Source organism: Colletotrichum scovillei (genome assembly GCF_011075155.1).
Source record: "Colletotrichum scovillei strain TJNH1 chromosome Unknown Contig00004, whole genome shotgun sequence".
Taxonomy (NCBI): domain Eukaryota; kingdom Fungi; phylum Ascomycota; class Sordariomycetes; order Glomerellales; family Glomerellaceae; genus Colletotrichum; species Colletotrichum scovillei.
In genome coordinates, this window is record NW_023336262.1 from 2860700 (window position 1) to 2886582 (window position 25883).

General features: G+C 54.1%; 6 protein-coding genes across 6 annotated transcripts; 3 read left to right on the top strand and 3 right to left on the bottom strand.

The window, feature by feature from the left end:
* Positions 1 to 588: 588 nt before the first annotated feature.
* On the bottom strand, positions 589 to 2662 carry HER10_EVM0013036 (TAM domain methyltransferase). Its single transcript, XM_035482408.1, has 10 exons — positions 2393 to 2662; positions 2309 to 2335; positions 2164 to 2254; positions 2048 to 2089; positions 1842 to 1996; positions 1746 to 1783; positions 1543 to 1680; positions 1212 to 1460; positions 948 to 1118; positions 589 to 883 (listed from the first exon to the last, which is right to left on the bottom strand). Exons 1-10 carry the CDS (start codon positions 2429 to 2431, stop codon positions 856 to 858), a joined length of 978 nt encoding a protein of 325 aa, XP_035335509.1. The 5' UTR covers positions 2432 to 2662; the 3' UTR covers positions 589 to 855.
* A 1612-nt stretch (positions 2663 to 4274) lies between these two features.
* On the top strand, positions 4275 to 8264 carry HER10_EVM0010803 (NF-X1 type zinc finger). The gene is made up of 3 exons (XM_035480252.1): positions 4275 to 4949; positions 5007 to 6665; positions 6720 to 8264. The coding sequence occupies exons 1-3, from the start codon at positions 4504 to 4506 to the stop codon at positions 7939 to 7941; spliced, it is 3327 nt and encodes a 1108-aa protein (XP_035335323.1). The 5' UTR covers positions 4275 to 4503; the 3' UTR covers positions 7942 to 8264.
* Positions 8265 to 8419: 155 nt separating this feature from the next.
* Positions 8420 to 12180, bottom strand: HER10_EVM0004754 (uncharacterized protein). Its single transcript, XM_035474387.1, has 4 exons — positions 10817 to 12180; positions 10610 to 10653; positions 9879 to 10517; positions 8420 to 9681 (listed from the first exon to the last, which is right to left on the bottom strand). Exons 1-4 carry the CDS (start codon positions 10925 to 10927, stop codon positions 9504 to 9506), a joined length of 972 nt encoding a protein of 323 aa, XP_035334893.1. The 5' UTR covers positions 10928 to 12180; the 3' UTR covers positions 8420 to 9503.
* A 3241-nt stretch (positions 12181 to 15421) lies between these two features.
* Positions 15422 to 21279, top strand: HER10_EVM0012566 (LYAR-type C2HC zinc finger). Its single transcript, XM_035481959.1, has 3 exons — positions 15422 to 16931; positions 17378 to 17500; positions 17575 to 21279. Exons 1-3 carry the CDS (start codon positions 16911 to 16913, stop codon positions 18715 to 18717), a joined length of 1287 nt encoding a protein of 428 aa, XP_035335464.1. The 5' UTR covers positions 15422 to 16910; the 3' UTR covers positions 18718 to 21279.
* On the bottom strand, positions 19617 to 20816 carry HER10_EVM0001858 (Pex2/Pex12 amino terminal region; the record flags this gene model as incomplete). The annotated part of the gene is made up of 2 exons (XM_035471593.1): positions 19617 to 20322; positions 20362 to 20816. 2 exons carry the CDS (start codon positions 20814 to 20816, stop codon positions 19617 to 19619), a joined length of 1161 nt encoding a protein of 386 aa, XP_035334679.1.
* Positions 21280 to 21547: 268 nt separating the features above from the next.
* On the top strand, positions 21548 to 25337 carry HER10_EVM0002745 (carbon-nitrogen hydrolase). The gene is made up of 12 exons (XM_035482907.1): positions 21548 to 21903; positions 21996 to 22073; positions 22156 to 22548; positions 22623 to 23132; positions 23192 to 23264; positions 23328 to 23803; positions 23870 to 23892; positions 23946 to 23959; positions 24193 to 24320; positions 24475 to 24718; positions 24779 to 24826; positions 24901 to 25337. Exons 1-12 carry the CDS (start codon positions 21850 to 21852, stop codon positions 25026 to 25028), a joined length of 2169 nt encoding a protein of 722 aa, XP_035334741.1. The 5' UTR covers positions 21548 to 21849; the 3' UTR covers positions 25029 to 25337.
* Positions 25338 to 25883: the final 546 nt, after the last annotated feature.

Genomic DNA, 25883 nt, shown 5'->3' on the forward strand with positions numbered 1-25883 from the left:
GACTGGCAAGATGTCTCTTTCCCCTGCTTTCGCGTCACAATGTGGAGCTCAAATGCGCTCAAGCGAATGAGAAATCACGGTTTCTGTACCCGCCGCAACTTTTGCGATTGCTCGGGAAGCAATTTGTGGAAGGAGGACGAACACATCCCGCGCTCCCCGGAACCCTTGCCAACCAGATCAGATGCCCCGTCTGAGGCCCCCGGCCCGGACAGTCACCAATCCACCAGCCTGCATTTGAGATAAACATGGTCACCCAAACGAGAAGCTCTGTCTACTGAGGGAAACCCTCTGATGATTGCTGAGGCAAGTTCAAGTCGATTGCCAAAGTACATTTCGCATGGGGGCCACATCGATGTATATTATTTCTGGACACAGCTTGGATATACTCCCAATAACTCCAGTAAGTCATTGGAATCAAGTCTCGTTTTCGCTGCAAACGAACCTCTCTGAACACACTGTTCAATTGCCGGCCTCCGTATGAAAGCCATTCGCATAGTCGCATAGGATTCGGTACTTTGTCAGTTTAAATTTGTATTTAAGGGACATTTCAGTATGGGTTTGCGCTTATTGCGCCGCATGCCTCTGATCTTGAGTCAACGGACCATTAGTACACCAATCTTTGCCAAAGTCTAGGTGTCAAATTGGTAACCTTCAGGAATTCTGTGGCGCACGTGAGCCTGCCTTTTCGCGTCTTTGGAACTGTATGAAGATGAGGCAAGCAGAATGTCTATCTTGAATGCAGGAAAAGGATGTTAAGTCTTGCCTTGCGGCTGTGTAAATGTAATACCTCCTATACACACAGTCTTCTTCTTGTTGGTGATACCTACCAGCACAGATGTGTATTACTTCACCTTTCTACGGTCTCCGACCTACGATACAGTATCTTGCAAACAATCGTTAGTGACCCGACGTAAAGTGGCTCCCATGAGGGCTAGCTCGCAACTCACATTCGAAAGTAAGCGTGGAAATCCCTATTCCTCACATCATGGCGCACATTAATGAGGAAGCCCTCGACCCTCGCTCGAGACCACCCAAGAACGCGAGTAAAGAGAGCCATACACAGCCCCTGGAGAGCACTGCTAAAGTTCTCCTGTGTCCAGAGGCCCAATTTCTTATACCTGATATCGTCCTTAGTACTCGAGTCCTAATAAAGGTCCATTTGCCAGTGCAAGTCGGATACTTTGGGGGCGTCGATTGTGCACTATACTGACCTATCTTCTTTTGGCCACCCATTAATGGGCCACTTGTACATCTGGATCGAGACGTCCACGAAACCAACCTCGGTCATGAGACCCGCTAGCGATGGTATATCGACATACGAGCAGCCAGCGGCTTCCGCGCCGGACTGAAGTAGCTGCACATATTCTGCTAATGCGCAGTCCTTTGGAAAGGTGTCGTCGTCGGACTGAGGATTGATGTCGGCGTCTTGGACCTCGAACCACCCACCGGGGTTGAGATGGCTATATAGCAACGCGAGGGCTGTTGTCATTCATCGATGTCTTCGAAAGAGGGAAACAGAGATAAATGAGGCTGAGGGCTTACTCGTAAGCGGATTCGAAGAACTTTCTCCAGTTGTTGATGGCACCTGTCATGAACCGACTGTGGATGTAATCGAATGGTTTTGAGTATGTCCAGTCTTCGTCCACGTCGTCGATCTCAAACCTCACATTTTCCGGTACACTGTATTCGAAGGACATGTCAGTATCAACGAGACGCCGTCATTTGACATCCGCTGGCTCTCTTACTATTCTGGCTGGTTGGGCGAAAGATCAACACCATAGACCTGATTGCAGCATTTGGTAAGGAACCGGCAATGAGAGATGTATGGTTGGTTAGAATACCTCAGCTTCGGGATGCAATTCGCCAAAGTCGATGGCCCATATGCCGGTACCAGTCCCCACGTCGAGGACACGCCCGACCTTGGCATCTTCGTCGCATGGCGGGGCCCGTCCCAGTCTATCGCCGATTGTATATGTGAATATCTCGTGCTGCATATCTAGTTCAGATGTCAGGTGGGTATTGAAAGGGAGTGAGTATTCAAGCAAACCTAGTCTATCACTTTCTATCTCGTCATTCGGGAGCACATATTCTGATTATACCACAGCTGTCAGCCGGAGAGCTGGTACTCTATTGCGCAATGTGAAGCCACGAAAGCTAACTCACTGCCATCCTTATATCGGTGGTATGTCCTGCCGTTTTCGATTCGGTATCCTAGAATCGATTGGCTGATGCTCATACTAGATGAGGCTATGCTCTGCGATACCGTTAAAATTATGCTTTTGAGGGATGGCGATGAGCCAGGGCTAACCTCAATCTCAGAGCGTTCGTCTAATTGCTGCCCTACTGCGTCAGTCTTACATCTCTTGTGAGACTAATGGAGAGTAGTCCACACCCCATTATCGGCAGCGATGACTTGATATGTCTCCCACATCGCGAGCGCCCGGGAGACTGAGCAATAAAGATGATGTGAGATGCGGAGTTGCTTGTATACTCTAGCATTGGCGACGCTAAATATCGCGAGATGAATCAGGAACCGTCCGGTGGTCTCTTGACGAATATTCGTTTAAAAAATGTATTAAAGGTAAAAATAGATGGAATGTTGAAAACGGAATTTCTTGGGGGTTTTGTGACGAAGGACAGGCGCCTGAGAGGTCAATCATTTCCAATCTTCCTCTTTGGCTTTGGAACTCCCCAAACCAACAGAGCAAACCAACCTGCATCATGCACGTCGACGGCGATGCTGCCTTCACTGCTCACTTACAGGGATTCTCATGTGGATATGAACCAAGGCACAGGCGAATCAGAACACTGGCTCTCCGCGCAACCCCAGAAGCGAGGGCGCCAAGGGGACCGGAGTCTTCACCTGATTTCGTCGTGATGCATGGAGATAGCGACAGGTCTGGGCCCCCGATCTGCCCCTCCCATTCCATTGTGCTGTTGAGTTTGCTAGATTCTAGATCCATCCCATCGATCCGGCGGTTTCGATTGCGAGAGGTTGATAATGGTTTGTAGTTATTTCCCGTCCTGTAAAGTTTCTTGCGTGCTGCGCACTTGGACACATTATGGTCTTGTCTCCACGAGCCACCTAATTTATGCTTACTGCCGGCTCTGAGAGCAAACTTACTTCATTGGACACCTCAAATTAAGTAGATTCTTCAGTCATAAATCTAAGTCGACTGAGGATATCGGAACGTTTTCGACTAACCGAGGAGGACCATGTCAATACCGACCGCGCCATTCGCACGCCTTCAGTATCGAACAACGAACCGCTCAAGTGTAGCATCCTGGATTGAAGCAGCAATTATATCTAGTAGACGCGGAGCCGGTGGAAGCCGCAAACGCGGTTCATCAACATCATGACGAAGTTTGCATTCTCACTCACTCATTTATCAAGAAAGTAGAGCTAACCTGCCTTTCCAAAGAGAGATTACTGGCAAGGGTCGACAAACATGAGTTCCAACAACAAAATAACACGGTTCCAGCCTGCCTGAATAAGTCAAAAACAAAAGATTGCGTCGAGGGGGAATCGAACCCCCGGCTCCCCGACGCTGCTGGATGGCAACGGAGAATTTTACCACTAAACCATCGACGCAGTTGGCATTTGGGGGACCTGGCAAACCTATTAAGGGCTCCGCTGACCCCGTCGCTCAGAGAGTATCATAGCGCGACGACGCACAAAAAGACAAGACAATCTAGATCTGTGAGCCCGCTCTGAGAACTTCGAAATCTCGAGAACCACCGTGTCTTGAGAATTCTGCATTTGACAAGTGAGCATTGAGGCAAGTATCAACTCAATTTCGGCTTGTGAGGTGCAAGTTGTAAGGTACAGAGGTACAGTAGGTACGCACCGTATCCACTGAGGCCATTTGCCCTGCAATGAAATAAGATCTTCAACAAGCGTGAAGATAGCGGTGCATATCCCAAAGTGGTTAAAAGCTGCACAAAACATGACTGCAGTCTGCACAATATGATCAATCATTGAGTCAAACTTAAGATTTGTCTTAGCTGGCGGCAGAGCCGAGCCGCAGGAACGATTGATGGTGACTCATAGTGACTGGCCCGGGCTTTGCCTACGATACGGTAGGTGGTGACCTCCTGCTTGTTTTGTCAGCCTTACAGCGGACGAAGAGTGGCAGTCTCGCCACACCTGTCGGCTCCAAGCCCGGAAGGGACCTTCTCCCAAAATTTTAGCGGGTCCACTCATCCGAACGCTTAAGTCCGCCCCAGCGACTTCACTCGAACGGAGTCTTGCCCTTTCTCTGCTGCGGATTCTCTTTTAAAGTCGCCTCCCCAGGTCCGGGTACCGAGTGAAAGTGGGATCCTAGATCTTTGTTCACTTTCATTCCTTTCACGTTCTCCTTTTCTTGCGAGAGCGCGAGGCCTCTTGATTCACTTTCGCTGCCCAATTCGGCAGCACCTGTTCGAAGACGCTGTATTTCAAAAAGCGCAATCACAATTTCATCAACTCATCATCTCGTCATCACCCCAGTCAGAGTATCAGACATGTCGGACGGTGGTGCAACGCAGACCCAAACCCAGACGCAGACTCAAGCGAGCTCGTCAGCCGCAGGAGGTTCTCAGCCAAGCCGTCGAGGTAGATCAGGGAGAGGGAGAGGAGAAGGAGGCAACGGCCGTGGCGGCCGGCGAGGTGGCGGCAGGAATGCCAATCCTCAGCCCCGGAATCAAGCACAGCCAGCACCGGCTCCCGAAGTCTCAACAGAAAATGCACCTGGATCAGAGCCAACTAGCTCGGGGAGGAGAGGCCGTGGCCGCGGCGGTAATCGGGGCGGCCGGCGAGGTGGAGTGGTCCGCGGTGGCACGGTATCTGGAACTCAGCGAACGTTTGGAGGCAGCCTGACGACTGCTGCGGATCCAAATGCGTCGGATGCCCAGGGGCTGAGTGCAAATGCCCCGGATTTCGTTCCTGGGCAGCCTGTTGTCCACAGAGGGTATGTTTATGTTTACACTCACCAAACCCTGGAGCTTATACTGACTGATATTGTCAGAAAACAACCTGCGCCGAAGCAAAAGAAACCTCAGTATCCGTTGGCACCAAAATCTGTAGCCGCAGATCTACCCACGCGCATCCATGAGGACATCAGCAATGGCCAGTACGAGTGTGTCATTTGCTCCAGTGAAGTATTGCGGCCATCTCGCGTATGGTCCTGCGGGCTGTGCTGGACGGTGCTACATTTGTCTTGCGTCAAGAAGTGGTTCACGAGCCAACTGAAGAAGGACGACGACACGCGCTCTTGGCGCTGTCCCGGCTGCAATTCTAGTTTGACTGAGGAGCCGAGTGCTTACCACTGTTGGTGCGGGAAGGACATCAACCCTCGAAATGTTCCTGGTCTTTCTCCTCACTCTTGCGGACAGACTTGCTCAAAGCCCAGAGCAACATGCCCGCATCCATGCCCTCTCGAATGCCACGCCGGCCCATGCCCGCCATGTACCCTCATGGGCCCAACACAGTCTTGCTTCTGTGGCAAACACGAAGTGACGAAGCGTTGCACCGAGACAGACTATGGAAACGGATGGAGTTGCAAAGAGATTTGCGGAGACTTGCTACCTTGCGGCGAGCACTTCTGCGCTACTCCTTGCCACTCTGGCTTGTGTGGTAGTTGCGAAATTCCTGTGCAGGCAAGATGCTACTGTGGAAAAGAGCACAAGGAAATTCCTTGCGATCGCCGTGACGACCTTCAGATGTCATTCAACTACGGCCAGGTTTCCAGCTCGGATTCCGAGGACATTTCTGAGGATAGCTGGTTTGACGGCTCATTCGACTGCGGAGCGACTTGTGGGAGGAAATACGACTGTGGTTTGCACGATTGTGAGAAGACCTGTCATTCGCAGGACGAAGTGCCGGCTCACTGCCCGTCGGCTCCAGATGTTGTCCTTCACTGCCCCTGTGGCAAGACACCGTTGGAAGAGCTTCTCGAACAACCGAGACAGTCTTGTCAGGACAAGATTCCTCACTGCAAGAAGACCTGCGACAAGATTCTTTCTTGCGGTCACCAATGCATGGACACGTGCCATACCGGTCCTTGTAACACATGCTTCCAGAAGCAGGATATTTCCTGTCGATGCACCCGTACTGTGAGCAAGACCCTCTGCCATCAGGGAGAGATCGCGACTCCGATGTGTTTCAAGGTTTGTCAGGCCCAGCTCAACTGCAGTCGTCACAAGTGTGGAGAGCGCTGCTGTCCTGGGGAGAAGAAGGCAATGGAGAGACAGGCCGCCAAGAGAAAGCATAGACAGCAACAGGCTCCCGACGAGGTTGAGGCGGAACACATCTGCCTCCGCGTGTGCGGTAGGACACTGAAGTGTGGAACTCACCAGTGTTCGCAAATCTGCCATGCTGGGCCCTGCCCAAGCTGTCTCGAAGCCGTCTTCGAGGAGATTAGCTGTGCCTGCGGCAGGACTGTCCTGCAACCTCCACAGCCGTGCGGGACCAGGCCCCCTGAATGCCGATTCGACTGCAGAAGAGCACCTCCTTGCGGTCACCCAACTGTGAAGCATCATTGCCATCCTGACGATGTCGATTGTCCCAAGTGTCCTTTCTTGGTAGAGAAAGCGTGCATATGCGGCAAGCAGAGGATGAAGAACCGGCCTTGCTGGCTGGAGGAGGCTCGTTGTGGTCTGCCGTGTGGTAAGAAGCTCAAGTGCGGGTAAGTAATATTAACTCCATTATAGCAGTCATCGCATGTGCTAACTAAAGGCAGAACTCACACTTGTAGAAAGGAGTGTCACCGTCCTGGCGAATGCGAAGACGCTGATATTCCCGGCTCTCATTGCGCCCAACCCTGCGGCAAGACTCGCAAATCCTGCGATCACTCGTGCCAGGACTCATGCCACGCCCCCTACCCATGCAAGGAAGACCGCCCATGCCAGAGCAAGACCTTTGTCACTTGTGACTGTCAGCACCGCAAGAAGGAGGTGAAGTGTATGGCTACCAAGACCAACCCAACTCCGGATCGCGACATCCTGAAGTGCGACGACGAGTGCCTTCGCCTTCAGCGCAACCAGCGCCTTGCTGTCGCCCTCAATGTCGATCCGGATCACAACGACGACCACATTCCCTACTCGGACACGACGCTCAAGCTCTTCCGTGAGCTCTCCCACACCTGGGCCCAGAACCAGGAGCGCGAGTTCCGCGTCTTCGCATCGGAAGCCTCCGAGAAGCGTCTGCGCTTCAAGCCTATGCCCTCGTTCCAGCGCGCCTTCTTGCACGCTCTTGCCGAGGATTTCGGCTTCGACTCGGAGAGCCAGGACCCAGAGCCGCACCGTCACGTCTCCATCTTCAAGACACCGCGCTTCGTCGCCGCACCAAAGAAGACACTGGCTCAGTGCGTCAAGATTCGCACCGACGCAGCCAAGACAGCAGCAGCCGCAGCTGCAGCTTCGTCTTCGGCGGCCGCCGCAGCGTCGGCACCAGAGCCCTTCAACGCCCTACTCCTCTCGGCTCCGCGCTTCGGCTTGACCATTGACGAGGTCGAGTCAGCCCTCGCCAACCATCTCAAGGCCTACAACACCCTTTCCTTCACTACCGCCTTCCTCCCGTCAGAGGAGATTCTCATCCGCGCGGTTCCCGTCACCTCCTGGGGCACTACCCCTTCGGCCATCGAGTCCTCTGTCGCGTCCCTGAAACCCCTCGTTGCGCGGACCGTAACCAAGGACGGCATCGCCGCAGCCGTGACAATGGTCCACGCCGACGCGAACCTCAACGTCCTCCGCCGCGAGGGAACGTCGGCAAACGGCAGCAGCGGCGGTTGGAACGCCGTCGTCGGCCGCGCCGCGGCACAGCGTAGGACCATTGCGCCCAAGCCCGCCGCCGACGCGCGTCCCGCCAGCGGCTTTGTCAGCTTCTCCAAGCTGGCGCGCAAGAAGGTCGTTGAGGACTCTGTCGCCGATGACTGGGAGGCGGCCGCCGAGAGCGATGAGTGAGGCGCGCCGCGGCGCCTCACAAGCTTCTCTTGCTTCGGCCAAGGAAGTTGTTAGCTTCTTGATTCTCTCGATCTTGAATGCAAGCAAGGAGGTGCCCTGGCGTGGCGGAGCTTGCAGCGTTGCTCGCCTTGCTTCTCCACACCTCCTTTGTGGTGTTGGTGATGTATCTACACAACGGGGAAGTCAATGACGGGAAGGCAAAGATTTGTTACGAGGTATAGGCGGATGGGATGGGAGGTCTCAACAGTAGGATGATATAGTGTTATTCAAAAGAAAATATGAAATACAGAAAATCGAACATCAGAATTCAAGCGGAAAGATATGGCATCAAAATGAAGAGCATCATGATATCAAAGCAGGACGTGATGCGATTATCACCATTTACAAAAACCGAGCATCATCCCCTCCCCTTCTCTGCATTCGTCCATCGTGATAAGCCCAAACCCCCTTCTCCCCTCTCTTCCCTTTCCCCAATGACCCCCGCGACATCTCACATCCCTCACATCAAAGTAAAAAGCAAGCGCCACCCGTTCAGCATCTCTGCCACGTCAGAGAAACACGTGCATAAAACCCACAAGCTCTACATGCGAGCGACGGGGAGGAAACGGGATAGACGAACAAGCCCAGCCCAGGGATCCCAAGCATCCCCAACCCGGGTCCGTCCTATCCTGTCCCCGTATGTTCCCCCCCAAATTCCAACGAAGTTTGGCTCCTCTCTGGCAGGAAAAGGTGTCATGGGCATATCCCCGCTTGCAGCTGGCTATCTACTCCGTACTTGTCCGGTGCGGATGGACGGGGGGCAAGGTTGACCCCGGCTCCGGACGATCGTGATAGCCTCCTGCCGTCGAGCATCATTCCGCCAGATCGACGCGCCCACTTCCCCGGCGAAGCGGTTTTGAATATTGATTGTCAGATGCCTGACGACTGATCGAAAGGGAGAGGATGGGACGGAATGAAGTTCAAGGCCTGTCATTTGTGCTGTGTAGATAGACTCCACTGCTGCTCATGAGGACCAAAGTTGTCTGCTGAACAAAATTTACATCGCCTGGCATCCCTTGTCCTCAAGCCCCCGTTAACGGTGAGAGACATGGCCATACCCCGTTCAGGTCAGCACACCCCGTTCAGGTCAGCATGTCACCGTCGCCTCACTTCATATCTCCCACTTTGACTGGTTTTGCATGGCTGCTCGTACTCATTGCTTCATTATATTTATGTTGCGTCTAAGATATGCTGTCGCATCCCGGTCCGTTATGGGGAGCGGGGGGTATCATTCTTTGAAGGACCAAAAAAGGTGTGTTTAGAGAGGAAGATCACCCGCCGCCACGTACTGTTTTCTCCGTTCCATGCCTTCTTTTTGCTGCCGCAGTGTATCCAGGTGATCGGTGCCTTCATAGGTCGCGATAAAGGGGGGGGGGGATCATCTACTCATTGTCCTTCATGGATGGACTCCTGCAGTGGAGCCGGCGAGACACGCCAGTGAAGACGGACTGCCGGTCCGCTTCTGCCTCCAGTATGTGAGCCACGTGCTGTTGGAACCGTTTCTCGGTTAGCAAGTGGTCCTTCTAGAGGCGCTGCTTCTCCTCCTTGCTTGTCACGCCGGTGACATTGCCAAGAAAGTCCGAGATGGCTTCGAAGTAACCCTCCTCCAGAACGCTCGAGTTGTGGTCGCCTGCGGGCAAGGGCTTCCAAATTTTGGAGGGCGCGGCAGAGAGTTCGTAAAGTTGGCGCATGTGACGGGGTCTAAGACATGTGTTAGTCTACAAGAGGCAACATGTGAGACACGCGAAAAAAGCCGGTGTAGAGAAAACCAATATCAGACTCTATGTCGTAAAATTCAAATCAAGCGTCCCGAAGGACTCATATTTTGTGGGTGGTGACTTGCGATCATCATATGGTGTAGGAGAAGAAGCAGGAAGAGAGGGTTGCATGGCACTTACGGTACGATTTCGTCCTGGAGACCAGAGAGAAACAGGATCGGCACGGATGTGATGCTAGAGATGATTGATTCGCTTGGCCAGACTTGGTGGCAGAGAAGCGTCAAGTACTTTGCTGGTGGCAACACGGAAGGGATAAGCTTGCGCATGGAGAGGAAGGTGTTCTCCAAGATCAGGCCAGCAATATCCCCATCCTTTTGGTTCTTTGACACCAGCTTGATGCTGACAGCGCCGCCCAAGCTTTGTCCGTAAACAATCAGCTTATGGTTGCTCGTCTCTGCGCGAGATCGGAGGTAGTCGAGGGCGGTTTGCGCGTCTAGGAAGAGGCCGGATTCGTCGGGTTCTCCTGTTGATAGGCCGTAGCCGCGGTACTCGAGCATGAATACGTTGCAGCCGATAAAGTTGATAAGCATGCGGGCGATTGGCAAGCGGTGGCCAATGTTACCCGCGTTACCATGGAACATCAGGATTGTGACATTGGAGTTCTTCCCACCGCGCGGGCCACGGATGTAGAAAGCCGACAGCTTCTCGCCATCGTTTGTGGGGATGACGAGTTCTTCGAAATCCTTGATGCCATACTGTGAGGGTCTTGGGACATCGGTTCGAGAGTTTGCGGGCATATGCGAGGGGTAGATGAGAGCTCTGGAGCGGCACAGCACAATTAGTCAGTCGGTTGGTTCGCTGAGGGTGGGATGAGGAAGCGTCACATGGACATTGGGGGTGGAGGGACCTACTTTTGCTTGAAGTAGAGGAGGCTAGTCAAGACAGCTGCGATACCCTAGGTAAGAGAAGACGAGTTAGCCTGCAGCACTAGCGAGGCGAGGCAGTTGAGGCACGACCTCGGGCTCAGGCCCAAGAGGAGGGGTTGCAGACAGGAAGGTTAAAATATCGGTGTGAGAAGATGGGTAGCCCGTAGGACGAGGAGGCGGGAATGGCCATACCGTCGAGGCTATGGCTGGTAGCCGCATGTACGCGCCAACAGTACTGAGCATAGACGCCGTCTGCTCGAGGTAACTGTTGGAGGACGGCGATGCTGAATTGGAAGAGGACATTGCTCGAAAGAGTCGCGGGCAAGGCGAGAGGGGAAAAGGCGGAGGAAAGATTATATTCGTATTGCTGCTGGACTGTTCGGCAAGTCCTCAGAAAGGAATGGGCCTGTTTGATGGGGAAGGTAAGGCCCGAAGCGAAGAGAGCGAGAAGCGGTGCAGAGTCCAGGAGAGAGCGGAGTAGCCTTGCCTTGGCCCTTGGTCGCGAAGGCGGTGGAGGCCGATGCTAGCGGGGCGTAGGTACCTCGGTAGGCAGATTGGAGTGTAGCGGATACCGGATGCGTGTTAGGCGTAGTCGATTGTTGGCATGAGGCGACTGCGGACCTGGACCTGGTACTGGGACCGTCCGGGGCCCTCTTTCTGGACAACTGAGGTGTGGGCAAGATGGACGGACGGACGAACGAACGAACAAGGGGTCGTGCACGAAGCGGAGGTGGTGGGTGTTTGGTGGTGAACCCTGGCTGCGGGAAAGGGAAAAAGAGGTTGCTAGCCGGAACGAAAGCGAGGATCGGAAAGCTGATTTGTGTATTTGTTGAATGGTCAGATGTGTCGGTATCCACAAAAGTATCGTTTGTGAGGTGTCGCTAGCCTCTAGGTGTGTGTATCTGGAGGCGATTAAGGTATTTGCGCAGGAAGGTCGATATCCAGCTGTGCTATGAAGGATGGTATCGACGACGCGAGAGGTAGGATTGGGGGTGGTGGTATGCGTAGTCGTGATGGTGGTGCGGTTTGTCTTTAGCAAGGCCGCATGATGCAGGTCAGGAGGGAGTTGTGCTAGGGCGGGATCTGGCAGCCGTGCGGCCGGGATGGATGGCCGATGGCTGTCTACTGAAGAGATGTGGCTGCGGACGGTTCAATGCCGCTGTTGTATGGAATCCCCGTCGTGTCCAGTCTTTGGTGGTGAATCGTGGGATGATGTTGGGGGCAAGAGGGGGCTAAGAAGTTGCGGCGGGTCTCCTGAGGCTTGTTGATGCGGCAGGTGACCTGATTTGGTGGTAGGCCGGCCGCCGCAGGGCTGCTTTCGGAGGTGCACGGCAAACAAGGGTTGCAAGATGCAACTTGCCAAAGGCTTGCCGGATGGAGCTCAGTGGCGGAGGTAATCAATGTGAGAATGGGGAGAGAGTCAAGAGATACGATGTGCGATGCGACGCGATGCGATCGGTAATGATGGTGGGTAGTTCAAACTTGATAGGTACTGCGAAGGTGCTAGCAAACGAAACGAAGCGCCGAGTCCGATGTCACTTCCACATCCGCTATCCGTTTCTACTTTGAGTTACGTCCGAGAAGACGATGGCTTTAATATCCGTCCTTAGGTCGGTCAAAGAGGCAGTGACGGAAGCATAAAAGTGAGTGTGAATTGAGCTCCTTGATAGGTTATGAGATGGAAACGCGTTCGCGGTCGTGTGTGGTTTCATTATGTTTATTTGTAAAACGCGACTAGCATGAAGCAATAAACACCACTCGATCTCCCTGCATGAAGCTTCATCAACAGCCGTCTACATACGCAGTACACCTCTTCAAGCTTTGGAGGGTGTAGGGTGTAGCTTAAGGATAGCTTGGAACTTACACAGTAGGATAAAGTAGCTCAGGGGGGCGATCAATGCGAATGTCACCGCTTTCTGGCGTCGAACTACTCCGTATACTACTAGTATAGCTAGCGACGGGAAGCAATCCTACATTACATAAGTAGCTTGCACGCGTGACCTATTGGACTGATCCTCCTGCTGTGGAAGATGAAAGTATAAGAGGATTTTTGGAGGTGAAGATGGAAGTTGCCCTGCTAATCTCGGACCTCCAGGTGCGCCGTGGGATGACCTAGCGGGAACCGGTGATTGGGTAAAGCCCGGCAAGAAAAGGGGAAGCAGCGACGGTGATGGGAGCTTCCTGATGAAGCGACCGGCGGCATTCGTGGCTTGAAGTGGACTCTGTCAACATTCAACCTTCACTACTTCATGCTACTGTCAGTCTACCTTACAAGTACGTATACCAACTTCTTGTACATCCACAGCCCACAGCTCATTGCACATCGTCATTCACAACAGCGAGGGACCATGTCTTTCATTCCAGAGCATTCGAGGACCCCGAGCCGTCCGGATGTGCCAGTGACCGGACACCCAGATTCCATACCAGAATCAAGAAAGACAGGTGAGACTCCCACGACTTATATCGGGCTACCTCAAGGTACAGGTGGATACCAAGTACCTATCATGTATGGGTTTCAATGGTCGTGTCTTGGCCCCGTCCAAGGTTCGACTTTGACCTCTGAGCTTGAGGTCCAGCTTGGCGTCCTTCCGGCGGGCTTCGGACTCCTTAAGCCCTCGGTGTTCAGTTGATACCGTCTATCCATTCGGATTGCTGGCGTGGAATGACTTGATGTGGTTCTTGGCGAATGGAAAGGATCTCTGCGACTGCAGCGTTAAACCTGGGCTTTCCCATTCGTTTCCGCCTCACATTACATGCAGAGCAGACAGACATGCCGTGCAATGGAAAGCTCTGCAAGTCATTCCAACATCCACATCTCGGCCCCTCTACGGATACAGTACCACGATCACGTCGGAACCCACGATTCAATGCCTTGCATCACTTTACTGCCCAGAGACGCCGGGGGCCAGGGGCGTGTGCAGGAGACAGCCCCAACGCAAAGGGAAAAGCAAAAGCAACGACGAAGGATCTCCAGTAAGCGGCAAGCGATCCATTTATTTGGTAAAGATCAGGCGCTACAATATATTACAAGCAGCAAAAGTCACGGAGCTTCCCCAAAGAACAGGATCATGAAAAGCCCTTCTACTGCCTACGCAAGTTGTCGTTCATGCAGCAGCGGAAGCTACAAGCACACAGCCGCAGATGCCATTGACCAACTTGTCAGCAGCGGCGGTCGTTGGATCCCTCGTCAACTTAGACGCGCGCTTTGGAGGGCGCTGAAAATGCATCTCATTTGGGCAAATTGGCGATGCACTGCAGCTGGGGGCCCGTCATGCAGCCCGCTAATCAACGTACCAGAGGGCGATGTGACGGCCCTGTGGAAAATGCTAGGTCAAGGCCCAACGCGGCGGCAGCAGCCGTTCCGTTGTTCTGGGACTGTCGTCGTCATCTCCTTTGATTCGCGGCAGCATCCAATGCCTTCTAGACGGATAGGGGCAGGCACTCGTCGTTTGGTGACTTTGGTCTCGTCCGACCCCCGGCCTTGCCTGGTCTTGCATGATGCTGGCTTGTCCGTAGGAGTCAGAACAGCAGCAAGACGCAAGGTTGAAGGGGATTCCGTGGCCGTGCTGAATACCCCTGGTCATGGATGAAGATGCAGAAGCTCTTTACTCTACCAATATGCCCAGAATAGAAGCAGTGCCAGAAGCACCAACTCTTCCCTTGGACTTCTCGGCCCCTGAGTCGTCGTCGTCGTCTGCTAAGCAAGGTTCTCATCACCTCCCGTGAAACCGCGGCAGGGCGGGAACGGGGAGAGTGAAAGACAGGCCATCTCTGGCGACCCGAGACTACGCTACCGCCCGAGATCAGCAGCCCCGCCATGTCGGTTCCATGTTCCCTTACTGGCGATGTCTACCGCAGTATACGAATACTTCAAAGTCCACACCCATGCGAAGCCGCGCACTTCCTAGTTCACGATATAAGGCCGAACGGCGATGCATGGCGTACTACGCGTCACTGCGAGGTGAGGGAGGTAGTGATGTGATGGTGCCTGCGTAGGTTCAGGGCAGAAGCAGCTAGAGTCCCGTTGTTAGCAGATTTGCGGCGATACGGTGAACCCACAGGCTAAGTAGGCCCTTAGCTTTGCATATCCACGTTCCTATTTCCACCTGGTCTCGCCTTATGAAGAAATGGGGGGCGGTCTACAGCTGCAGAATCTGAAGAGACTTTCCAGCGACATCGCAGCATTGAGATGGGACTTTACGGAGTGTCTACGGCCCTACACAACCACCATCAGGGAGTTAGGGTGAAGGACTGCAATTTGCAGTGAACATCTCCAGAATACAGATTCGCCCAGCGTCTGTCGTCTCGCAGGAGACTGAAATGAGGCGGACGGATGTAACCACCCCCACCGTCCCGGAGTCATTGATCATGATTGGGTTACTGGGCATGATCTGCTATCAGAGTCCAAGCCAATGGCAGAGGCGCATCAGCTGAGTTTGGGATCCAATGGACCACTCGAGACCATTGAATGTGCCGAATGACCTTGGTTCCCCTGGGATACCGCCTGTCAACGGTGGAGGGGATGGGCGTGTGACTAGAAACAACATGTCAAGCTGCCCAACCTGACAGACCGTCAGTCTCTCCGAGAGATGCACTCCAGTCTCCAGTCCCCAAGTCCCCACGCGCAAAAGAATCTGAGGAGGGGCCCAAATCCGAAAGGGACGAAAGGGCAGGGTAGTGGGAGAAGGAAGAAGAAAAAAAGTAAAGAAAAAGTTCACTGCGAAAAGTTTCGGCCGATTCCACTTTGTTTGCGTTAGGTAGAATTTGCAGTGCAGCCAGCTCTCTCTCTCAACCACCTACGCTTATCTCTATCTGACCTGATAATTTTTTTCTTCTCCCAACTTCATCCGTAGACCCCAAGAATCAAGCTGTTCAGCGCGCAAAGCTTTCTTTCGGTTCGGACGATAGAGAGATCAAAGTAATCTCAGCATTTAATCCAATAATTCACAGCACGGCCGCCATCCTGCCATTTGAGTAACTTTTGGACCAAAAGTCTCTGCGCCATTGCCCCTCGATTCGGCACGCCACCATCCATCAGCTCGCCCATCGCCTCTGCCCGCCAAAACAAAAAAAAAACCCATAACCACCACAACACAACACTCCCGCGCGAACCAAACTCTGGGCCCCCAGTTCAGCTCAAACCTTCTCAAATTGAACTCATTCAGCAGAGGTTCAGGAATTTTGCAGTCACTAGTCGCTTCTTGCGCTCTTGCCGCTCCATTGCTACGGACCGTTTCTGGATCAGCTGCTTCCTTCTCGGGAACAGACAAAATTGTGTTGCGTTCCTGCTGCCCGTTCCTCGTCACACCTTTTCCCGTCTCGCTCTCAATCTCACTCACACACTCTCACTCTCACTGAGTCCGAGTCTGCCATCGGCCTCTCTTTATTACTTTTCCAACACAAACCTGAAGCGCGAAACACCACACTTCACCCCTCCATTCCCCCTGCCACCCCTGCCGGCCAAACGCCCCCTTGGACCCCTCCAAATAAGGGATTCCAACATTGGAGATCGACGGCACAGCTGCGTATTTGAGACGCGAAACCAACACGGAGAGGAGCCCCTGACATCTCAAAGCTGAACTCTGAAGTTTGAACCTTTTGGTCTCCTTCTTTTCAGTGCTCACTCACTTCCCCGACCAAGCCGAGAGACTGAGAGACCCCGTCATCTCGCCATCTATCTCTCTATTCTCATTCTCATTCCCATCCAGCTCACTCACTCCACAAACACACACCCACGACCAAGCACCTCATCAACTCATCTCACTCTCACTCTCACTCATACCAACACCCACCTCTCGGGCTGTGTCTATCAAACCCGCTACACTAGTCTCTCGCACAGCCGCGACGGACTGCCAACGTCTCACCACTCCGCTTTTTAAAGCTCTCAGACTCTTGGACTCTCTTCCCCAAATCCTCCCGAAAAAAAGAGTCCCATCTTGGTCTCCTTCTGCCCTGTCCCCTCTCTCCTGGTTACAAGGCACGTCCCGGCTTGCATTGCAGTCCACTTCTCGACGATCCCCCGAGCCCATCAGTCCGGCCAGTAAGGCGACGTCCTTGCTTCTGCATCCTGCAAATCCACAAACGACATACCTACACCACCGTCCAGAACCGCCAACCAAAAAGAAACTGACGCTCGCACTCGTCGCCTCCCACATCGTCGACCCCCCATTTCACCTCCGTCAAAAACCGCGACCCAGTCAGAACCGTTCTCTGCCCAACCCTCGCGCCCAATAGACACTCCCATCGCAAGGCCAACACATCATCATACAGCGTCGCTCCCTTCACCATGGTGTCCTTTTCGTGTGAGGTAAGCCGTCGCCGCCCTCTTTCTCCCGTTCCGTATCTCTCTCTTCCTTCCATTCTCCTTCCCCATAATCCCTTCTTCCAGGGTCCCCCTTTACTCTCATTCCGTACATACTTGCCCCCCCCCCCCCTTCCGAAGATCCCCATGTCGTCTTATTATAAACTCGGGGGCCTGACATCACATCCTCACACCACACCTACCACACCTCCCACACATGGCAAGACATCGCAGACACACACCCCTCCAACTACAGAAACAAACCCCCCTCCACTTCCCCTTTGGATGCTGTCTTTAATAGCCAGTGTCTCGTCCCGTCCCTCCCTCGCCTCCCAGACCAAATCCATACAATACCTACCATACACCCCTCTCTAAACCTAACAAAATCCAATAACCTCTCGAATACTTGCTGCGCAACATAACTGACCTGTCTCCTTCTTCCTCCACCACAGAACTGTGGTGATGTTATGACCAAGAAGAAGCTCGACCCCCACAGAAACCGTTGTCGAGGCGCCACTTACACCTGCATCGATTGCATGGTCTACTTTCCTGGAACTGAATATCGCAGCCACACGGTTAGTAGCATCAGCTCCCACTGGCTGTTGTAGTCACTTGTATGAACCATGGCACTGACTCGGGCGGCGAATAGAGTTGTATGAGCGAGGCCCAGAAATACCAAGGTGCTCTCTACAAGGAAAAGAGCAACAACAAGAAGAGCAAGACGAACAACAACCAGGCGTTCGCCCCTCAGCACGACATGGCTCAACACGCATACGTTGAGGACGTTCCCGATGCCGAGTTCGAAACTTTCCCCTACGAGGCCAGCGACAATGCCAACTCCCCCGCCGACCTTCTCCCCGAAGCGCCAACACCTCCCTCAGCTGCCGAGGGTCACGTCAACGTCTTCGACTTTCTTGACCCCTCAGCGACGCCGAATGCGTCTGCCCTAGGTGCCAAGGAGCCGAACGAGGAGACACAGCTGGTGCGCTACGAGTATGAGGCCGAGGCCTATCTGGACGACGAGGGAGCAATGGTTGACGAGGACCCGGGCGCCCTCGTACAGTACGGCACTGGCGCCATTCCCCAGGGCTTCGAGACTCCGGCTTCCAAGCACGAACGGAGAAGGAAGGATGGAAGCGAAAAGAAGGACAAGAAGCGCAAGCGTCTCCATGTCGACACTGACCAAATGATGACCGACGCACCTCCTACAACCTTGGCTCACTCTGGTCTGACGGGCGGTCTGAACCGCATGATGTCGCGCCCCGTTTTCCCTCCTTCGCCAGACTACTCCGGAGGCGACGTTGCCGATCCTTCACCGGCCAGCCCGCTCAAGAAGACCAAGTCTTCCAAGCACAAGAAGGAGGGCGGCATCGGCAGCAACCTCATGGGTCTCTTGAACATGAACGGCACCAAGTCCAAGACTAAGAAGCGCAAGGTCTCCTCATCCACCAAGAAGCACTCCTCATCCAGCCGCCACCGATCAGACGGCGAGAAAGCTCCCAAGTTGATAGAGTACCGACCTGGTTCCCGCGACAGTAAGAAGGGCGAGGACGGAGACGACGAGGGCCAGATGGTTGTCTACCGCCCGCGTGCCGACCTGTTTCTGTCTTTTATCAACAAGGGCCCCGAGAGCGAGCGCGGCTGCAGTATGAACAAGGCCCTCAAGCGCTTCCACCGCGAGCGCAGTTCCTCTGGGGACGGCCTCGGCAAGCTTTCGGAAGAGAAGGAGCTCTGGCGCTCGCTGCGCATGAGGCGTAACGACCGCGGCGAGATTGTACTTTTTCAGGCTTGAATCTGATGGTCGATGTGTACACAATCATGCTGTTCTTCTCGAGGGGTTAGCCGCTCTACGGCTCGGACGGGATATCCAAGGGGTAAACTCATAAAGGACAACGGAGTTATCGAGCGTCATTTTTTGTTGCTTTTTTTTTCTTGTTTTTTTTTCTTCTACTTCTTGTTTCATATTCCCATGCTAGGCAACTCTGGCACATGATACCTACAAGATGGATCGGAAACCATCAATGGCCCTGGATGGGAAACGGGGCCAAGGGAGAAAGGCAAGGGGGGGGTTGGCCGTGAAATATCGGATATTACTCTACTTTTTCGGGTCGATGCGTCGGTCTCCTTTATCTGATTCCCACTTCTTCTGAAATACCGCTATCGTCGCATTCTTCGTTTAACCCACACCCACGTGCTCTTAGCTGGTCTTCGAGCCTTTCACCGAGCCATTTGGGCGTGTATAGGACGATTGAGGCTTCGATTAGGTAAATTCGAAAGTTATTTCTTCCTCTTTATGTCTGATTTTCTCTCTGGCTGTGTTGAAGGAGATTTTTAATGATGATGGGGGAGAAGAAGAGAGGGAAAGAGGGGAGAGTCGAAGTTGGCGTGGCATCAGTTCTTTGGTATATATATTTATATCTTTGTTCATCTTCTTTGCCTTCGTACAAAAATTTGGTAACGCCAAATGCTTTGCCCTTTTTGGTCGTTCATCAGAGGTTCCCCCCCTTGAGCCTGTGTGTCCATTATCAATAGAATTTCGTAGGTATACAAATGCCACAACGCCCCTCCTCACTCCATCAAATTCCTGTCGGCCGGGAAAGTGCTGTGTAACCAAAGTTTAAAACATGATGATCACATCTACAAAGCATCACCCCTGACATCACAATCACACCACGGCCCATCGTCTCGAAGTCAAGCAATCCGCAGCGGTAGGATATGCTGCACCATAGCCTCCCGTCTACACAGCGGACACTCTGGCTTCTCGCGTACCCAGTCCCCGATGCACGTCCAGCAAAACACGTGTCCGCACTGCGTGGCGGACGGGTCCTTGAGCTCCTCGAGGCAGAGTGTGCATTTCCGCTGCGCGGCGCCCGAGATGTAGGCCATTGTCTTCTCGTCGCTTAAATCAAAGCGTGCGCCGGGTTCGCTGGAGGCGTCTGCCGAGGGGATCACGGGCGTGTGTGTGACGGCCGAGATGTCGACTTTGCTGCCCCCTGCGCCGTTGCCGCCTGGCGTTCCTGTTTCCGTGAGGAGGAGACCCGTGTTTGCGGCGTAGGCGTTTGCGTCGAGGGAGACGTCTAGCAAGGAGCTGTTGGACCGCATGCGCGCTGCTGCTGCCGCCGCGGCGGCGGCGGCGTCGGAGATTGTGGAGCGGATGTGCAGGTAGGATTGCACGGCGAGCTGGGCGACGAGGAGGACGCCGAGGACCTCGTAGCCCGCGCGGTCGGGGGAGTCGGGGACGCGGCGGGTGAAGACGTAGCGGAGGCCGAGGACGCGTTTGGCGAGCTCGTAGTAGGTGCCCGTGAAGTAGAAGATTGCGAGGGTCGCTGCGTGGATGGGCGCCGCGGAGGTGAGGGAGGGGAGGTTCGTGGCGAGGTAGGCTTTTATTGCGTCCTTTCTGGATGTCTGGTTTTTTGAAGTTTTTGTTTTGGAGGACGGCTCGAGGAGGGTTCGGAGGCGGGCGCGGAGGGTGGGGAGGGCGCGGCCTGCGACGTAGGGGAGGAGGACGGATGTCGCGATGTAGGATGCGCGGCGGGCTAAGGTGGGGAGGGCGCCGGAGGGGTCGTCGGTGTCGTCGCCGGCGGCGCCGACGTGGAGCTGGACGAGGTCGCAGTATTCCTCGCCGAGGGTGCGGTTGCCGGGGAGGGTGGTGAGGCCGAGGTAGAGGGTGTCTGCGAGGAGCCTGTGGAGGGCGGTGGCCGAGTGGGCGGAGCGGGCGCCGAGGAGGAGGCGGTGGAGGGAGGTGAGGGTGTTTGAGAGGTGGCCTTTGTAGTAGGCGTCTTTCTGGTGGGCGCGGATGATGTCTGGGGCGGAGGCGTAGGGGTAGGGTGAGGAGGGGAGGGTCGATGGCGCGGAGGAGGAGGATGGTTGTGATGGTGATGGGGAGGTCATTCTGGAGAGGTGTTGTGCATTTGCGCTGCGTGCGCGCGGTTGAGGTGTGTTGTTAATCCGATTGTTGTCTTGCGTGGGTTTTATGAGGAATGCTTCGTGTGCGCTCTGAGTGAGGGAAGATCAGAGTCGCAAAGGCGTTTGTTCGTTGAGGGTATCGCGGGATTGGTAAAGGTAGTGAGGTCGTGAGGTTCAGGTACAGGTACAGCCGGGCCCGTGGTTGGGATGTTTTTTGAGCCGAGGCGATATGGGTGCCGGGGCAGGTTTGGAAGAGAGGAGAGCTCGGCCGATTGTCAGCGGCGTGTGTCACTGGCCAGCATGTGTGGCAGCCAACGCAGCGGCGCCGGATTGTCAGTGCTTGGGTTCCACGGCCGGGGGTACTGGCAGGGGTTCGATGTAGATACCCTGCCGCCCTGCGTATCTCTCTCTTCTTGTCTTTCATGTGAGACGTATGAACAGCTTCAGACGACTTTGATGGTGACTTTTTTCTGAGCAAGTCAATTGATCAACTATTTATCATAATTTGAGGTGTTTCATAAAATTTGCATTAGACACGAGACTGAAGTTGTCGTATTAGCGACAAGGTCTGGAGAGAAGTCACTCCACGACAGATAAGCGGCGTTAGGGCGGCCGGGTACCCGGTGCCGTGTTGCTAACATCCGATAGCGCACGAGGGGTTCAACGCTTCCCGCTCAAAGCTCTTGTTCGTCTCAAGCCATTCTAAGCTTCCACCTATCCGAGACTTCTCCGAGTAAGTTGCTTCAGAAGGGCATTGAGGTCTTTTCAACGTCAGGGACAAGACTGTGGGTATGTTTATAACTTCTCAAGGCCTCTCCCCAACAAACAGAGGCACAGTGAATTCATCCGACCCTCAGATGACTCATCTCATACCCCGCGGTGATTTACTCTTATACTGACTACCGCCAAGTTCGTGCAGGTGCACTAAAGGTAAGATGCCATGCGTCGCAAAGTCTCTTGTCAACTTTGAGGAGACAACTAACACGTCGTTGTGTCCAGATAACTCGAGCTGGTCAATATGGGACATCTCATCACTGTTGCGACTTGTTCGCTGAACCAGTGGGCATTGGACGTAAGCTTTGCGCAACTAACATAGATGAAGTGGCATTCATGCGACCCCTCATCTATGTTTAGGAGGCAGATGCTGACCGGGATCACATATAGTGGGAAGGAAATGCTGCTCGAATTGTTGAGAGTATTCAAAAGGCAAAGGCAGCTGGAGCTCGCCTGCGTGTCGGTCCCGTAAGTATTGTGAAGCTCCAACTGCGATACAGCACGAGCAAGGACAATTGCAAGGATGCGCTAGAGTCTTACACCACTGCAGGAACTGGAGATATGCGGCTACGGATGTCTCGACCACCTCCTCGAGCAGGACCTCTACCTGCACTGTTTCGAGATGCTCCGTCGCATCCTGCTCGACGAGACCTGCCACGGCATTCTCCTCGACATCGGCATGCCCGTGCAGCACCGCAACCAACGCTTCAACTGCCGGGTCCTCTGCCTTGACGGCAAGATCCTCATGATTAGGCCCAAGATGTGGCTCGCTAACGATGGTAACTACCGCGAGATGCGCCACTTCACGCCCTGGATGCATCCCAGACAGACGGAGGAGTACCATCTGCCCCGGATCCTCCAGGATATCCAGGGGTCTACCCACGTCATCTTTGGCGACGCCGTGGTTTCCACTCCCGATACGTGCTTTGGAGCAGAGACCTGTGTAAGTTCGTCAGAGGCCACGGCGGTTCATTGCCTCGGTGTCCATGGAAAATGAGCTGACACACTCGCCCACAGGAAGAGCTCTTCACGCCCAACGCCCCGCACATCGCAATGAGCCTCGACGGCGTGGAGATCATCACCAACTCCAGCGGCTCACACTTCACCCTGCAGAAGCTCGACACCCGTCTCCAGCTAATCATGGAAGCTACGCGCAAGTGCGGCGGCGTGTACCTCTACGCCAACCAACAAGGTTGTGACGGCGACAGGCTGTACTACGACGGCTCCGCCATGATCTTGGTGAACGGAGACGTCGTGGCCCAGGGTTCGCAATTCAGCCTGAACGATGTCGAGGTCGTCACGGCCACTGTCGATCTTGAAGAAGTTCGTGCTTACCGCTCGGCCATCTCTCGCGGTCTCCAGGCTGCGCGATCTGATGCCAAGTATCAGCGGATCCAGACTGCTTTCGAGCTCAGCTCCGAGGACGAAGACGCGGATATCATGATCATCCCTTCGCCCCCTATCAAGCCCAAGTACTACTCGGTTGAGGAAGAGATTGCTCTGTGCGCTGGCTGCTACCTCTGGGATGTGAGTTGGACCAAGTACCCCTTTTCTATATGCCCGGCTGACCCAACTCCCCCTATTAGTACCTCCGCAGATCCGGAACTGCAGGTTACTTGGTACCCCTGAGTGGAGGAATCGACTCTTGCGCCACAGCGAGTACGCCTCTCTCTCTCTTCGCCAATTACCCCTATTCAGTCGCCACTGACACCCCTTTCACAGCAATCGTCTTCTCCATGTGTCGCATCGTAATGAAGGCCATCGAGGAGGGCAACGCCCAGGTAATCGAGGACGTCAAGCGCCTGGCAAAGTACGACGGCGAAGGCGTGCTCCCCAAGACGCCCCAGGCCCTCTGCAACCAAATCTTCTCAACCATCTACATGGGCATGAAGACGCAGAGCTCCGTCGAGACGCGTCAGCGCGCCAAGGACCTCGCCGAGGCCATTGGCAGCTACCACATTAACCTCGACATTGACGACGTCTACAACGCCCAAAAGAGCCTCGCCGTCACGGCACTCAACTTTCAGCCGAGGTTCAAAGTCGAGGGCGGGACGAACCAGGAGAACCTGACGCTGCAATGCATCCAGGCGAGAATCCGCATGGTGACCGCGTACGAGTTTGGACAGCTTCTTCCCACGGCCCGCGGACGACCTGGTGGTGGAGGTCTGCTTGTTTTGGGTAGTGCAAATGTCGGAGAGGTGCGTTTGCTTTGCTTTGATACCCACGTCCATCTCCGCTTTGCTGTCATCTAACGACTGCCACAGTCCCTCAGAGGCTACTTTACCAAGTAAGTAATCCAAATTTGACGACAGGGATTGACTCATACTGACTAGTTTCTAGATATGATTGTTCCAGTAAGCTTTCATTCCCGCTACATTCTATTCACGGGAGCTAGTACCCCACATCACTTTAAGAGGAGTCTGGACTAGTCCGTCTACTTGCTGTCCAACTGTACCGGTGTCCCACCACCTGCCTATGCCCTGGTATCATTGCCAGTACCAGCAGGGGAGCAAGGACTGCATGACGACTCTACAGCATCGGAGGAAGTCTACCTTAACTCCATGCCTGACTAACACATAAAATCTAGGTGCGGATATCAACCCGATTGGCTCCATCGACAAAGCCGACCTCAAACGCTTCATCGCGTGGGCCGAAAAGGACTTCAACATCCCATGTCTCCACGACTTCCTAACGGCGGTCCCGACCGCAGAGCTTGTACGTGACATACCCGCCAGCCCCTCAAGTCCCGCCCGCTGAACGCGCAAGAGCTGCGGCTCAACTCATGCGCCAGCATCCTCCCTTGTCTTGACAAGAAAAAGACTTTGCGGGGACAAACAGCCTGACTTACGTGATCACGATCGCATTGTAGGAACCAATCTCAGAGACCTATGTACAGAGCGACGAGGTGGACATGGGCATGACCTATCAAGAGCTGACCATCATGGGCCGCCTCCGCAAGGTGAACAAGCTTGGCCCGTATGGCATGTTCCAACGCCTTGTCCACGACTGGAGCGTCGACCGCAAGCGTGGTCCCGATGATGATGCTCCTGCGTACGAGCCTAGCCAGACGGCCGACAAGGTCAAGAAGTTTTTCCACTTTTATGCCATCAACCGTGAGTTATTCCTGCCTTGAGAGACGATTGCCGTCTGGTGGTTCTAACTTGGGTGAACAGGACACAAGATGACGACGCTTACACCGGCTCTTCACTGCAATGACTACTGTATGGCAGCACACCGCAACCCACTTTGCTTTCTTTTCCCCCGGTTTAGTAAGTCACTGACTGGTCGATAATAGCACCCGACGACAATAGATTCGACCTCCGACCCTTCTTGTATCCCCCCTTCTGGAAGAGCTGGAGTTTCAAAAAGATTGATGCGGAGCTTGCAAAGATTGAGAAGCGGAGGGAAAAGACCAAGGCATAAGTGTATTCGTAGTCTGTAGTCCGTAGTCCGCAATCCCCCCTGCCTTAAGGTAGAGAATGATGGAGGCATACAGTCCGCATGGTTCCGCATGGAGAACGAGGGGCCCTGTAATTCTTATGGGTCCTCGCACTCGACCCACAGCGTAGGGCTAGCGTTCCGGCGATCGAAGGTGGAAACAGATTCCTTAAGAGAGAGAAGAATTGCGCTAGAAACAAGATGCTGGGTCCATACCACCCATGGACTCCATGGATTCCGCGGTATCGTCGGACCCCGAATCTAACAAAAATGCCCGAACACTGTATCACAGAGTATAATGACCACAAGGACGCGTGTAATGAGGCTCCCTATTCGTTGTTTGGGCTCTTCTACGGAGTACTTCTGTAGAGCTTGTTCGTGACGGGCCACGGCTCCCACATGCCGGCCGCTGCCTCCCCCCTTCCCGCCCCTCCACAGTCTACCCCACATTTCCCGACTACAAGCCTCCGGCAGAGCGCCGGCTGTCGATTCGACTATTACCTCACTTCGGATCCGAAAAGTCCATCACTGCCCAAACATTTCAAGTGCGATGTGGCCAATCAGCGGTTCTGTGATGGTAATTCTCTCCAGGTGAGGTGGGTGGCTCCGGGAGGAACCCATGTCAACATGTACTTCATATACAAGGTGGGATCGAATAATATGCTCGAGTACGCGGTAACGCTCTCACGATGCGAGATTCCTTGCACAGTCCAGCCCTCCTGCCAAGACTTCTAAGGGGTAGGGTGACGTTTGTTCCCGTCCCTGTCTCCCCGTCTAAAAGCGTGGTTGTGATGGCTAAGCATGTGAGCTTGTTGGCCAACATGGTCGTGGCTCCGTCTG

Excerpts from the sequence above, each read along its gene's own strand:
- HER10_EVM0013036 (XM_035482408.1), bottom strand. The coding sequence starts at position 2,431 with ATGTGGGAGACATATCAAGTCATCGCTGCCGATAATGGG. Across the intron at positions 1,997-2,047 it reads GATAGAAAGTGATAGACTAG|ATATGCAGCACGAGATATTC; the intron begins GTTTGCTTGAAT and ends CATCTGAACTAG. Across the intron at positions 884-947 it reads TTCCACGCTTACTTTCGAAT|ATACTGTATCGTAGGTCGGA; the intron begins GTGAGTTGCGAG and ends ATTGTTTGCAAG.
- HER10_EVM0010803 (XM_035480252.1), top strand. The coding sequence starts at position 4,504 with ATGTCGGACGGTGGTGCAACGCAGACCCAAACCCAGACGCAGACTCAA. Across the intron at positions 4,950-5,006 it reads CAGCCTGTTGTCCACAGAGG|AAAACAACCTGCGCCGAAGC; the intron begins GTATGTTTATGT and ends TGATATTGTCAG. Across the intron at positions 6,666-6,719 it reads GGTAAGAAGCTCAAGTGCGG|AACTCACACTTGTAGAAAGG; the intron begins GTAAGTAATATT and ends AACTAAAGGCAG.
- HER10_EVM0004754 (XM_035474387.1), bottom strand. The coding sequence starts at position 10,927 with ATGTCCTCTTCCAATTCAGCATCGCCGTCCTCCAACAGTTACCTCGAG. Across the intron at positions 10,654-10,816 it reads TACCAGCCATAGCCTCGACG|GGTATCGCAGCTGTCTTGAC; the intron begins GTATGGCCATTC and ends TCTCTTACCTAG. Across the intron at positions 10,518-10,609 it reads CTCCTCTACTTCAAGCAAAA|AGCTCTCATCTACCCCTCGC; the intron begins GTAGGTCCCTCC and ends GTGCCGCTCCAG.
- HER10_EVM0012566 (XM_035481959.1), top strand. The coding sequence starts at position 16,911 with ATGGTGTCCTTTTCGTGTGAG. Across the intron at positions 16,932-17,377 it reads TGGTGTCCTTTTCGTGTGAG|AACTGTGGTGATGTTATGAC; the intron begins GTAAGCCGTCGC and ends CCTCCACCACAG. Across the intron at positions 17,501-17,574 it reads CTGAATATCGCAGCCACACG|AGTTGTATGAGCGAGGCCCA; the intron begins GTTAGTAGCATC and ends GGCGGCGAATAG.
- HER10_EVM0002745 (XM_035482907.1), top strand. The coding sequence starts at position 21,850 with ATGGGACATCTCATCACTGTTGCGACTTGTTCGCTGAACCAGTGGGCA. Across the intron at positions 23,133-23,191 it reads CTGGCTGCTACCTCTGGGAT|TACCTCCGCAGATCCGGAAC; the intron begins GTGAGTTGGACC and ends TCCCCCTATTAG. Across the intron at positions 23,804-23,869 it reads GTAGTGCAAATGTCGGAGAG|TCCCTCAGAGGCTACTTTAC; the intron begins GTGCGTTTGCTT and ends CGACTGCCACAG.